The sequence below is a fragment of the Colletes latitarsis genome, chromosome 12 (genome assembly GCF_051014445.1).
Source record: "Colletes latitarsis isolate SP2378_abdomen chromosome 12, iyColLati1, whole genome shotgun sequence".
In the NCBI taxonomy this organism is placed as follows: Eukaryota; Metazoa; Arthropoda; class Insecta; order Hymenoptera; family Colletidae; genus Colletes; species Colletes latitarsis.
The window spans coordinates 22025507-22039209 of record NC_135145.1 but is presented as its reverse complement, the minus strand read 5'-3'; the positions used below and the strand labels follow the sequence as shown (position 1 = coordinate 22039209).

General features: G+C 42.9%; 3 protein-coding genes across 5 annotated transcripts; 1 reads left to right on the top strand and 2 right to left on the bottom strand.

The window, feature by feature from the left end:
• Positions 1-85: 85 nt before the first annotated feature.
• On the bottom strand, positions 86-8561 carry LOC143348897 (uncharacterized). Of its 3 annotated transcripts, XM_076779618.1 has the most exons (8): positions 8478-8561; positions 6417-6642; positions 5942-6108; positions 5416-5863; positions 4734-5174; positions 4556-4658; positions 954-1348; positions 86-882 (listed from the first exon to the last, which is right to left on the bottom strand). In XM_076779618.1, exons 4-8 carry the CDS (start codon positions 5593-5595, stop codon positions 721-723), a joined length of 1281 nt encoding a protein of 426 aa, XP_076635733.1. In that variant the 5' UTR covers positions 5596-5863; positions 5942-6108; positions 6417-6642; positions 8478-8561; the 3' UTR covers positions 86-720. The 3 variants fall into 3 exon arrangements, with proteins under 3 accessions (XP_076635733.1, XP_076635734.1, XP_076635735.1); XM_076779619.1 differs by lacking the exon at positions 5942-6108; XM_076779620.1 differs by lacking the exons at positions 86-882; positions 954-1348 and adding an exon at positions 1694-3587 and having other exon boundaries at positions 5416-6108.
• A 45-nt stretch (positions 8562-8606) lies between these two features.
• Positions 8607-11158, top strand: LOC143348895 (uncharacterized). The gene is made up of 3 exons (XM_076779616.1): positions 8607-8732; positions 9347-10630; positions 10709-11158. The coding sequence occupies exons 1-3, from the start codon at positions 8670-8672 to the stop codon at positions 11156-11158; spliced, it is 1797 nt and encodes a 598-aa protein (XP_076635731.1). The 5' UTR covers positions 8607-8669.
• Positions 11159-11223: 65 nt separating this feature from the next.
• Cdc23 (cell division cycle protein 23) lies at positions 11224-13679 on the bottom strand. Its single transcript, XM_076779617.1, has 7 exons — positions 13420-13679; positions 12676-13337; positions 12423-12602; positions 12182-12346; positions 11871-12117; positions 11543-11807; positions 11224-11473 (listed from the first exon to the last, which is right to left on the bottom strand). The coding sequence occupies exons 1-7, from the start codon at positions 13518-13520 to the stop codon at positions 11363-11365; spliced, it is 1731 nt and encodes a 576-aa protein (XP_076635732.1). The 5' UTR covers positions 13521-13679; the 3' UTR covers positions 11224-11362.
• Between the last annotated feature and the right edge of the window lie 24 nt (positions 13680-13703).

The following is a 13703-nucleotide window of genomic DNA, read 5'->3' as shown; positions in this document are numbered from 1 at the left end:
CTGATTAAGACGATAGTTTTTTTTCTAAAATCTTATAAGCTTCTTTTTTAATTACGTAATTTATACCAACACACCGAAAGGAGTATTAGTCGCGCGTTAAACGTTTATTTTATAAAACTCCTATTAATACAACAATAAAAATACTGTACGCAACACAGTACAATACTGGCCGTCGATGGTGACTATAAAAGCGATATGTACAAAGAGTATAACGACAATATACATATATAAAAAATTAATGAAAAATAAACAACTATCGCCAAAAAGGCGACGAGGCACTTGTAAAATAAAAATAAACAGTTCCAATTTCACTCGCGAATCACAGCAACGATCGTTGCACGATCAAAATCGTGGAATACTTCCGCAGGACCCTATACTTAAGAAATATATATTAGTAATTTACGTAGTGTATAAATTATATTCTGTTTTAATTGCGTTAACCAAAACAGGCCTGTGGCAAGGGAGGGGGCAAAAGTCGCCCGCGCAGGCACCCTTAAAATAAACAAAAATCAATTTAACTTTCATTCTACTTACTTCGGTTGTTTCTTAATAAATTCGGTATCCTTTCGCAACAATGCAACAACACCCACACACAATTTTTACTTGCTAGTATGAAAACAGTGGAATTACATGTATGTTATTAACTCCTTAAAACTAATAAATTTCTTTCATCGAGCATGGATACAACAAGGGGTAAGAGCACCCGGTACATTGGGATATCTAAGCTCTACCCTGGAGCAAAGTGTCCAACCTGGTAGGGCGCGCGATTTGCAAAACCATGTGCGCCTCCTCCAAAATCAGAAGGCCGTTGTGCGCGTCGCTGGCGGACAGATTGTGCGCCAGTATCACGTGTCGTCTCCAGGCCGCATGCGTGGGCAGAACCTGAAACAGGATCACAGTCAATACGCCGGTTCGTTGGGTGACCGTCTTCACCTCGTCCCCCCCCCACGTACTTGCAAGCACCATTTGCAATTAAGAGACGGCGAGATCGTGTGAACCGCTTTGATGTGCCTCCGTCGGAAGCCCCAGCTCGTGTACGCTCTGTCGCAGAAGGGGCACGGAAACGGCGGGTACGCAGCGGCGCCCTTTAAGGTCTCTTCCGGGAAATCGGAATTACCAGCGACTGCGGCGCGGTTGGGGAAAGCGGAACGCAGAACCCTGCCGTCCTGTTCCGCGCCAAGGACGCTCGACTCCTGTTGGTCGGCCATCGACTCTGAGTACGAGCGACTGGGCGAGTGAAGCCCCTCCGCGGATTTAGAGCTGCTCCAGGGTGGGGTTCGACCTGGCGAGGGCGTAGAGATCTCCCGCGCTTCGGCGATCACCGTTACGCCAGGCTTCGACGACGACCCTGCAAGTAATTCCAGTCCGGGACTTCAAACTTTCCTCGATCAACCTTGGAGACTCGACTTTTCGAAGGATGATGGTTCGGGCAGGGATCTTCTTGGGTGTTCATTTTTTTTCGAATCTACGCAACTGCGACCACTTCAACAATTTACTACCCGGGGAATGTTGGTAGCAGAGATGTTTATCTAGATCAGGAGTGGAGGGGGAAACTTGTAATTGGAAAATTTTAATTTTAATCCCCCATCCATCTGGAGTTGAAAGGATACAGTAGGAAGTCGAAAGGCTGTCGCGTATCCCGCGCGCGCGCGCACGGGGAAAGCGACCAGCCGGGAAATGACGAGACAATTAAAAATGTAAAATAGGTTTATTTGTAACCAGTCGTGTTGTGTTTCGTCTACAATCGTATAGATTTAAATAATAATCAACTCGAAGCGTAACCTCGCGGGATCGAACGAAAGGAAAAGTGGCAAACAAACGCGACAGAGCAGCTTCTTTGTTCACGAATGTTATCCGTGCAACGTCGCGACAGATGCGAACGATACGCGGTACGAGCATCGTCGCGTTTATACTCTTTGCTTTTAAATACTCTACAAGCATATCTTATACTAGTTCCTTCATCGTACGAGCTACGATTTATTCTTTTTTATGCGTACGTAGGGTCGCATTCAACGCGTACGTACACGCGTTTGCGCGCACACGCAACAGAGAGTTGACCGTTATTCGGACAGATTTCTATCTAGATTATTCCACGAATGAAACATCGTCATTCGCGACACGACACGAACAATTTATCGGCCGTTTGAATAATATTTCGACCGCGTGTGACCCGTGCGACGGTGACGCACACCTACGTGTGTAGCTACGCGCGTGTACGGTAAATGCGTGTGTGTAGGAAAGACTCCGGCGTGCCTCAGCGACACAGCGCGCTTAATATTAATGCGTGTTTATGTAGATCGTCTACAACGAGAGTGCGTAGTTGCGTGAACATTTGTAAAATGAACGGAAGGAATGTTACGTTGCTCGAGTTACCAGGTACGAGGAACAGGAGAAAGAAAGAAAACGGAATGGACGAAGTGAAAACGGTTTATCGAGGCACGCGTTGCGCGGATCGTTCACCAACAAACGAAAGACAATGGTACAAAGATTCGTATCGAATAAACAATTTCCAAGTTACACGATCATTCGCCACGTGAAAGCAAACGTGAAGCGTGTAGGTAACCTGGACCCCTGCCTGGAATGCTTTCCGTCTCCCTACTGTCTCTTTATTAGGCTAGGGTCGCGCGAGCGTCCCAACGACGCACTTTTCTATCTTCTTTCTTGCCTTGCATTTGAGAACAACTGGCGTTCCTACGTCTGTTTTCAATTGTAAGCAAGGAGAAACATAAAAATGCATGTCGTTTCGACGCTCGTGTGCTTTAAGGCCGGGGGCACCTTGTCTTGCAATTGAAAAGACAGGAACGCCGTTTGTTGTTTTCAGTTGCAAGACAAGGAAGAACACAGAGACGCACGTCGCTTCGATTGCTCGCGTGCCCCCGGCTTAACCCGACCTTGGAGATATTCTGTCTCTTGGACACCCCTCCCTGCCTAGCCACGCCCCCCCCAAGCAAACGATCACGTTTCGTGAGTCGCGCGTGTGTCTCCTATATCCGTTTCCTATTATCGCGCTCGAGAGTCGAAGATCTGCAAGAGAAGAAAGGATACGGAAACCTCGAGGCGATCCAGAAGATGATCCTAAATCCTCAGCGAGAGAAAGAGAGTTCATTCTAGCCAGTGAAAACGTTTCCGTTTTACCCCTGACCTGAAACGCCCTAGTCATTGAGTGTAAACCGACCGCCTCTGGAACAGATACCTTTTCAAGCCCCTATTGCTAGTGTCGATTTTCGTTACGCAATTCTTCCACGTCTCCTCCCACTCGACGCTATTGGGTGCAATACCACTAAAGTGCAACAGAACTTCTCTTATCAAATGTATTTTGTTACTATCGAACTGCTGTTTGCCCATCTTGCCGTTTACGTTACAGAGAATCCTCTCCTCCGGGGTGAAGAGGATCTTCATAAGGTCACAGGCCAAATGATCCATCGGTCGAGAGGACGCCCAGGTTGAGATAATCTCCGGACTCGGCAGAAGATCGGCGTAAGGTAGCTGTTGATACGCGTAAAGCAGTGGCTTCACGTCCGAGAATCCAGTTAGGCCGGATAACCCAGATAAACCGGAAATGTCTTCAGCAGGGCTGTTCCCAGACCCTGCCACACACATCAGAGCACAGCCTGCTTTAGACACGGATCCCCCTGGCGCGTGGCTAGGTTGCAGCGAGTTGCACCGAGCGATAAAGCAAAGGTTCGGCGAGGTTCTTTAATGCCGCGTTATCATTCCATTTGTCTCTTCTGTCCCGCGTGCACGTATATTTACTTCACTCTCAACAGCTAGAAGTTTGAACCTCTAGCGAGAAACGACGCGCAAGTGATACAACGACAAACGGAACGATTCGACTACATTCTTTTTTTTTTTTTGTCTCTCGTCTAGTCACTAGTCTAGCTCGATAAAGTAACGCTGCCTTCGCCTTGATCTCTCCTTTCGATTTCGTTTAACGCCTGAATTGCACGCGCCCATCCTCATCTCTAGCGACTCGCTTAGCGCAACAACCAAAAGAAACGAAAGAAATACGTGCCACACCAATCGAATAAAGCAGAAGAAACGATCAAAGCTAACTCAACGATTCGACAAGCGTCCAAAAAACAAAACGATACGAGTGAATCGAAACCAAATGGTGTTTTGGTGCTCGTTGGCTTTAGATTCGAATCGGGGATATTGTCGCGTGGTATCACAATCAATTTCATACGTTTGTACGTATCTAGGTCGCAGGAACAGGAAAATTTCTAATAGCGTAAGCTTTTTTCAATCAAGTACACCTCAAATAAACATTTTGCGTTGTCCAGACTGAATATTCAGGTATGATTTCGATAAATGTAGATACGTAAATTACGTTGCACCAGGTTTTAAACTTCGCTGAATAAAATTTAAAAACAAAACATGAAACAACAGACTACCATTGAAAATAAGACACAACAAATTGCACATAAATATTGAGCATAAAATATACACAAATTGCAAGGAACAAAATAATAATAATATATTCCACAGATCAGATATCGATGCTTATCCTTATCCCATTCTTTATTATGAAACAAGAGTAAATTTTCTATGCACTAACCTTGACTTCCGTCAATTTGACCGGTGTCTAATCTTTCCACTGGATCTTTATCCGCTGCAGACTGTTTCTGAATTTCCTCCACCACTGCTTCCAATGGTTCTATCTATAATACAAATGAAGTAACTACCAGGCCCAGTTTATTATATAATTTCAAGTACTACCATTGGCCTTGACTAACCTTCATCTCCAACCCATGATAGAGAGGATTCTGTAAATTCTTTTGCAACGGGCAATCCCCTTCTTTCCCACCTTGCTCACTGGTCGTGGACTCGTCTGTACTGTCCAATTGAGATACCTTAGGCGTCAGTGCAGTCTCCAGAATAGAATTATTGTGATGTTTACTGAGCTTCTGCTTCTTTTTTGGTGTTTCCTCCTTAGCAGGGGTTGTTGCTTCTTCCACCGCCTGCTCTAATTCTGCTAATCTTTTATACGATTCCTTAGCAAATATATCTCCTCCGGAAAGTCCCCGAATCTGCAAGGTCTCAGCAGCTTTCAACAAGGCCGGCAAATTTTTCTGTTCGATATTTACTTCACCTTTGTATATAAATATAAGTAAAGCTTCTAACTCGCTGAAGTGTACATCTTGCAGTATTATAACCGGATGCTGACACGGATTTGTCTGCAACCAACGACATAAACGTCTCTATTCGCTCGGAAAACGGAGCAGCAAAATCGAGATCTGGATGGACTTACGAACCAAACTAAACTAACCTAGAGTACAATACTTGACGAAATATCTCTTCGTTACATCTTACCGATCAATCGATACGACAAAGAATATCAACGAACAACGGAACAACGATCGAAACGTGAACGTAATCGCGTAGTCGAGGGTAAAGCAAAGAATGCAAATTACTAACCTGGAATACCTTCTTGAAGAATGGGCTACTGGCTGAAAGAATCACTTTGTGTGCAGTGAGACACTGTCCATCGCTCGCCAATGTCACATCAACTAGACCTTCTTCTTCCCAGAGGCTCTCGAAGCTCGTCGCGATGTTGTTCAAGAAACTGTTCCATTTTAGACATATTTGACTTGACATCTCGCGGATAGTGTCGAATCTGTCAAAACGTTATCACTGGGTCCCGTACGTAATATCTTCGGCACGTTCTCGCGTCGTCGCGATTAAAACTTAACGACGACAACAACAACGTCGTCGACGACGACAACGAAGGGGTAACAACGACAACGATACCGAGGACGACGACGACAACGATCACGATGTAACAGCAGCCGTGCCAGGCACGCACAAACATCCTTGGTGCCTTGGTGCTGGGTTGGGAATACATAGTCAATATGGCCGCCATGATCTGCTCGTTGAAATGCGCGCGGACGTTAGAAACGGTTATCGATATACCGAACACTAAATTTCTTATAACAACACTCACTTTTGAAGTAATCTCACTAGAAACGACGAATAATCGATGAAACTAATTGTTTTCTTGCATGCTGGCCGAAAAAACTAGCGGAGAAACATCTTGCTCGTGTTCGATTTACTCGCTCGAGAGAAATTCTTCGTTTCGAAAATTCGTTCCGATTACTCGTGTTCGCGTTACTAAAAGAAAGTAATGGCGGTTACAAAGACGTCGGGGGAAGGGACGAGGGGGGGAAGAACTACACTAATCAGTAAAATCCGTTAGATGTTTGAATTTGAGCTGCTTCGACTGATTTGTTCGAGAAATGGGGGAAAATCGGCGAAACTTTAATATTTCTACTTCTATTTGTGATTTTTAGGGATGCAATTCTTAAATTCTCTTCGAACCGCTGAAAGAGATCGTTATGTTCGTCGAGGAAAGCAACGCATTTAAGAAATAAGAAAAAGAGAATTTGTCAGCATGTAAAAATTATATTAAGGCTACAAACCATGCGCGCGTGCTTGCGTGCGTGCGTCAAGTGTACAGGTGTACACGATCGTCAATTCTCGCGTGCGTGCGCAACTACATGCGTGCGTGCATGCGTGCGTGCACTCTCGCATGTGGCATGCTTGCGTGAGTTCGTATCCCGTAACACTGTTCCGTAATCGTTAAGGTTCTGCCTTTGCGTCTCCAATGTAGATATACCGAAGTACACGGGAAAAATATTGCTGAGCCTGTAAAAACAAAAAAAGAAAAAGAGAGACGAATGATTAATGCGCGAAGAACTTTATTCGATGTCACAGATGCGCGATCTTTACTCGATGTAATTGCGCCGCGATAAATATTTTAATACGACGAGACGCGGCTAATAAATTCTGCTTCGCAAACAAACATTTGTCCGAATCATCGTGCTAATTAATATTCGAAAACTGGTTACAAATTATAACAGTCGTAACTCGTGTCTCGTGGACAGGACTTGCCAAAACAAGGTTGTTATTCTTAATGCCCTAGTGGGCCTGTATTAAAGGGTACAAAGCAAGTCAGGTACACGATGTCCTTTTGTTTTAGGTGCAATCGCCGCTTTTACCTGGATATTCTATCGGTAAACAGGAAGAATGCATTCTGTGCATCTACGATTTGTTAAATTTAGATTTTTATATGCTACAAGTAGTTCCTGATTGTTTATGTTTACTATTATATCATTACTAATTAACCCACTATCGCGAATGATGGCAATGACCGTCCAATGTTTATCGATGTGTCATTTATTGATTAAAGATGCTGTTTATTGTTTACTAATATTTACATGTATTTATTGTAATTCTAAATATCAATAAAATAAAACTCAATACAGGGTGTTCGACCACCCTTGGGAAAAATTTTAATGGGAGATTCTAGAGGCCAAAATAAGACTAATTTGTTGATGGAGGCTTCGTAAAAAAGTTATTAACTTTTTTATTGATTAATTTTTTTCTCGAAAGTGCGTAGGATTTCGAAGTATGTCTATTCACCAAAAATGCTTGTAATTGACCCCTGTAACGAAATATAATTTTTTTAAAACGATTTGAAAAATTTTTTTTTCGTCGGAAAATTTACGCACCTTTCTGAATTTTTTTCTCGAAAGTGGGTAGGATTTTAAGGGTATGTGTGTTCACCAAAAATGATTGTTATTGAGCCCCGCAACCAAAAATAATTTTTTCAGAACGATTTGATATTTTTTAATTTAATTATTTATTCTTGATTTTCGTCTTATTTTGGCCTCTAGAATCTCCCATTAAAATTTTCCCCAGAACTGGCCGAACACCCTGTATATTCAATTTTAGAGTATCGTTAAATTTTTAAACCTGTTTTTTTAAGAATATTAAAAGTTATATGTTTGCTGTAAGCATCGATATATGCAGGATCACACGAAATTTATACGCTGTGCAATCATTCTGATAGACGCGTTAAAATATGCAGAATGTCTGTTTTATCAAACGAATACTTTTCATTTATCGATTCATTTATTGAACGGGTAGAAATCCATTATTTTACGTAAGTTATGCTGCCTACGCAAAATGCACAGATATAAAAGGGTAAACAACAAAAATTCTGATTACATTAATGCGTTAGTCTGAAAGGAAAGAGGAGAGAAAAGAGATTCAGTAATCGAATGAGTCTATAAGATATCTGTACCATGACCGTTGTTATTAGTATTGCGATTGCACTTCTGCGATGATTATAGCATCACCGTGAGTAACGAAAAATTAATCTGATGTGCCTGGCGATAAGTGAATAGATACATACGTGAGTGATATAAAAATCACAAAAACACATAATATCGTTCTCGAACGTCGGAGCAAACAATGGAGTAAAAATTCTGGAAATTTAACTAGAGTGAATCGTTGTTTTAAAAGGCGGATCGACCTCGGTCTAATCAACGTGTCTAATAATAAATGGACAAGGTATCGAGGGGAGCGAATTGACCTGAAAGCGAAGGAGTACAAAACATTACGGTCAAGACTCGTCAGAAGGGATAATCACCCCTGGATCCTTTGAGTCTCGATATTATATTTCTCCTGCTACCTACCGGCGTCGGTCAACCAATCAGGGAACGGGACACGGGGTGTACGAGCGCCTTACATACAACACCACATTCATTTTCCAGTTCATTTGCGATTCCTCAGGTGTGTCGTGCATCAGTGACGAGAACGGAAATTCGAATCGATCGTTTTTCTCTTGGCGGCGACGCGACGATAACGAGAGTAAAGTGTCAGCAATCATGCCTAAAGAAAACAAAAACACGAACAGAAGAAGCAGACGTCAGTGCCCCGAAGTCGATAACGTAAGTACTTTCGTGCGTACAAACCGGATTAAATTCGAAAGATCGTAGACGCGAGACCGAGCGCGAACGTTTCGCAATAAACGTCGTCGATTGCGCTCGGTTTGTGTACTATTTACCGAACAGCGGAGACCAAGGGAATTCCAATAATTAAATACTTATCGTCCGGTAGCAGCGAACGGTAACAGCATCTGGTGTACGGTGATGTCACTCGCTAGATAAATAAACGCTAATTATGTTTTAAATTATCTCGGTGTTAATAATATTTACGTAACGATAAATTTCTTTGGTTCGCGAAGGAACACGCTTACTTTTGACAAGATTATCTCCTCGGGCAATGTTCGAGCGAAATTCGCCAATTGTGTTTCGTCAGGCGATCCGATCTGCAACACGTTCCGGGCGCTTTGATGACGAATAGTTTATAGTTTCGCGCTCGTGCACGCCGGTGTATCATCATCTCGCGTAGCTTCGACCGTCTTCCAGGATTCCTGCACGTTACTCGCGTCATTGCGGGGATTACGACGCTCGGGGACTCTGTTGCATCGTTGTTCGCAACCTGCGAAACAAAATCGAAGTTAGAATAGATAATAAAGATTGTATTTCTGTAAATTCGACAGGAAGCTGCGTCCTCTGGTGAACGTGGATCGACGAAACCCGCGATCGGAAGCAATCGCTACAGCCCCTTTGTCCGTGAATCGCAGAAGAGAGACTCCAGAATGGAAAAACAGATCGTGACCATGCCGTCGATCGAGGTACTTCACTCGATTAGCGGTGGAATCATCGAAAATGGTATCAAATACATCATGTTCCCGTTACATCTTTTACGGTTTTGCATATTCGGCACGATCTCGGGGGCCATCGATTCCGAGAAAAGCGGAGAAGCAAGGCCAGCGAATTCGAGCAACGAGAAAGACGAAACGCGAGATAATAAACGAGATGAGAAGGGCACGAAGGTGCGGGAAGAGAAGAGCGCGAAGGTAAGAGAGGAAAGGGGCACGAAGGGCGTCGAAACCTCCAGAGATAAGTCGCGGGAGTCGCGGAGGAGTTCGAAATCTAGGGAGAACGAATCGACCTCCAAAGAACGTTCGAAAGCGGAGGATAAAAACGACGAGGAATCCACCGACGACATGGTCACCGCCGAGGAGGATTCCGATTCATCCATGGAGCATTGGAGCAACGCGACTAGCACAATGCTCACAGCGTCCATGGACTACGATAACATTGAAAGATCAATGTCGTACGCGATAGCGACGGAACCTATGGACATATCAATGGAGGAACAGACTCACGAGAAATCGTATTCCGCGATAAAGACGTCGCGTGACAGCGCGGTTGAAAATAAATCCTCGAGCAGTAATTCCTCGGTGGACGAGGAGATCGCGAGGATCTTTCAAAAGCAGTGCACATCCTCCGAGGACGAAATCGCGTCCGATCGTTGCAAGCCTTTCGTCGCCCACAAACGCGAGAGGGCGAAACAGACTAATTTCCTTTGCAACGAGAAGAGCAACTATTCGCGATCGAAGAAGGAGCAGCAGGACAACGACAGAGAACGGACGAAGAAACCGTCCTCCGACGTTGCCCAGCACAAGAGAAGAAAGGTGACGCGCGACGAGGATAGACACGAGAGGCAAAACGATCGTAAGACCGAGACGAAAACGCGGGAAGAGAAGCATGGCTCGCGTCACGATACTCCTAGCAAACACAGGTCGCGATCGTCGAGGACACCGGTGAAAAATAAGGAATCGAAACGGAAGGATACCAAGTACAAGGAAACGGCTACGCAAACGGACAGCGCTTTCTCGGACGATGACGTCGAAATGATTCCAATCGATGTCAAGTTGGCTGATAAACTATTCTGCTGCAAACACGCTGCCCGGAAATCGCTGTCCAATCACTTACAGGTGCGTTGATTGTCTTGCTTTATTCGCGTCGACGAGTCTCTGTAATTGTTTATTATCGTTTATTACTTCTCTGTTTAGGGCAAGGAGGTGGAGCAGGAATTGAATTATATAGCGGACAACGAGGATTCCGCCGACGGGTTTAAAAGGGTCACGCGCAAACGGATCTCGTCGTGCAGTACGTCCTCCTCTTCGACGGATCTTGGCTTCGACGAACGCGTATCCGCGACTCCGGACACGCTTTCCGATAACGCTTTTCGAATATGCAGTCGGGCCCCGCCAGGTTTCCCTGAACTGCCTCAGAATCCGCCGCTGACGTCCTCCAACTACGACTCCAAACAGCAGTTTGCGGTGGCGGTGACTTCGAAAGATAATTATTCGTCGGTCGTCCAAACGGCGGCGAACGTACCGCGAGCTCCCTCGCCTATGAGACACCTTTATTACAATTATCCTGAATTCATGGACCTTCCTGTGAACGTTGAGTCTTCAAAAATTTTAAAAAATATTTTAAGGAACAACTACTATCGGTGATTGACAAAGAAAAAACATACATATATGCGTGTATGTATATACAGAATTACGAACAAATGTGCAATAAAGACGATGCAAACAGATCGGCGCATTTTTTTTCATCCTCCCTGTCGCATCCGTTTCAAAAGTTTATTAGAAATATATACAACGTACAAAGCGACAACTTTAACAATTGACGCGTGTGTTTCCCCCTATCATAATGCCTTATGGCGTGGGCATAAACGATAGATTCATCGGCGACAACTGATTCCCCGGAGTAGAATCGGTTCTTTCTCCTCGATCGATTATAGGATCCGTTTCGTTCATATCCTCTACCTGCAACGAACGTAATCTATGAAATCTGATAATTAAATTCTTCAAGTATAATAAGTGTTCTCTAATTACCACCATCGAAGTCTCCTCTACTTTTACTCTCTTTTGAGCGATCGTTCTCAGTAGTGCTTTAGCTTCTTCTTTCGTTTCATCGAATTGCAAACACTTTTGTGCGTAATGATTAGCTTGGTCCAACTGTTCCCGTTTCAAATGATACTGTGTCAAATACTTATACGCGTGACTCAAATCGGTTCTATCCGCGTTTCTAGACTCGTCCATAACGAAGTCATTGTAAGCTGCTGCCGCGCTATCGTGTTCACCCAACTTCTCATACAGCCTACAAAAACTTCAGTTAGAACGTATACTTATATCTCGAATGTTATTAAACGTTAGCACGTACGTAGCTAATTTTAACAATGCCATTCCTTCGATGTCGCCAACGCTGCATGCTTTGTAATAACATTTGAGAGCATCTTGTATTTTGTCTTGTTTTTCATACGCTTCTCCTAAAGCTAATACCATTCTACTGTCGTGTGGCCTCAAAAGTTGCGCCTGTTTATAATAATAGATCGCGTAGAACGGCATTTTCAAGATTTCATACGTTTGACCCAAACCGTACCAAGCCCTATAATCCCGCCTATTCACTTCTATATAAAAATAAAGTCAGATACACGAATACCCATATTTAGTTGCATACACTTATATACGGACCAATAGCTTGACGATAACTATGAATAGCGCCATTAGTGTTTTTCATTTCCATAAATTCATGACCAAGTAACGTCCAAGCTGAAAGATACTGCGGATTCATTTTCAATGCCCTGTGAAAATACATCACTGCCTTTTGATGATCCCCTCTTAAACTGTAGTAATTCCCTAGAGAATATTAATTCTACCGGATAGAAAAATAATGGGCGTTTAATTTCTATTATTAAAAGTGCGGCAAACTTACCTACTATACAACACGTTTCTAATCTATATTTATCTATTTCTGTTGCTCTGTGAGCTAAGTTTGCCAATTCAACTCTCATTTCTTTTACGTAAAGTAAATTGGAATATGTGTCCATATTATCCAAACAATAGGGGTCTTCTTTAATTATTCTTTTAAATGTCTCTATAGCATTGTCAACATCTGAAGTGAAACCATGCTTTAGCATATATATTAAGTTAAAATATTATTTATAATTCTGGACTAGTCGACTCGCCTCTCCTATAATGTACTGCAATTGCAGTTTGAGCGCGTACGTAACCATTCTTCTCGAATCCCATTGATTGTAAGTCGCAATATAAAGCTAAACCCTCGTCTATTAATTGTAATTCTAAATACATGTGAGCCACAAAAAAATGTTTCATCCAATGATTGGGTAAACATAGGTTTTCTAATTTTTCTCTATCGGTTACTAAAGAAGCTAATTCTAACCACGATCCCCAATGCATAGGTTGCTTGTGCGTTGCTTCGACCAATACATCCATAGCTTCCCGTCCCAGTTGTAATTTTTTCAAGGTCACGCCGAAAAGATATAAACCAAAACCATCTAACTTATCTGCCAGATGATCATTTCGCAAATCGGTACACAACAATTTCAAACTGTCGTTTTTTAGAGGGTCTGGAGGCACTACCGTTGTGTCATATATCTTTTTCGTCTCTTCGGACAAATACCGAGAATACAAGTGCAGAAACCTAACTTTTGAACTTTTGCATTCCTTCGTAAAATAAGCCGCCCTATCATATTCTTTCGAGTCAAAATAAGATTTAGCCAAAATGTATGTATCTTCTTCTTCGCTCAGATCTGATACGTACATATCAGGTGTAATATCATGCATGTTTAGTTTAACATCTTTTAAAGAGTAACTCAATTCTGCTAACCTGCAAAAGACGCACACGTTTTATATATTTCGATAATTAGACTATCGTCTCGTCGAGTTTCTATCCCAAAAATTTTACATACCACTTTGTGGTATGCAACAACCCACGCTGAGAACATTCGTTTATCGCGCGCAAAAGATCGGACTTAACCTCTTTTATATCAAACTTTATACCTTCTTCCATATCGTGCAAATAACTTTCATCGATCTTTTGTTTAATCGTTCAAATAGCTACATTTCAACTACGATACGCATCCCAAGAAAGGAACTGATCCTTTTACGTATTAAATACACACAGAATACAAGGACGACATACAGACACACATGTTTGCCGCCATCTACAGCGTCTAATCAAACACTTTAGTCT

Coding starts and splice junctions, on each gene's coding strand:
- LOC143348897 (XM_076779618.1), bottom strand. CDS start 5,595: ATGTCAAGTCAAATATGTCTAAAATGGAACAGTTTCTTGAACAACATC. Junction 4,659..4,733: donor ATCATGGGTTGGAGATGAAG/GTTAGTCAAGGC, acceptor TTTGTATTATAG/ATAGAACCATTGGAAGCAGT. Junction 1,349..4,555: donor TCAAATTGACGGAAGTCAAG/GTTAGTGCATAG, acceptor AATTACTTGCAG/GGTCGTCGTCGAAGCCTGGC.
- LOC143348895 (XM_076779616.1), top strand. CDS start 8,670: ATGCCTAAAGAAAACAAAAACACGAACAGAAGAAGCAGACGTCAGTGC. Junction 8,733..9,346: donor AGTGCCCCGAAGTCGATAAC/GTAAGTACTTTC, acceptor TAAATTCGACAG/GAAGCTGCGTCCTCTGGTGA. Junction 10,631..10,708: donor CGCTGTCCAATCACTTACAG/GTGCGTTGATTG, acceptor TTCTCTGTTTAG/GGCAAGGAGGTGGAGCAGGA.
- Cdc23 (XM_076779617.1), bottom strand. CDS start 13,520: ATGGAAGAAGGTATAAAGTTTGATATAAAAGAGGTTAAGTCCGATCTT. Junction 13,338..13,419: donor TTGTTGCATACCACAAAGTG/GTATGTAAAATT, acceptor CGTCTTTTGCAG/GTTAGCAGAATTGAGTTACT. Junction 12,118..12,181: donor TAGTTATCGTCAAGCTATTG/GTCCGTATATAA, acceptor ATTTTTATATAG/AAGTGAATAGGCGGGATTAT.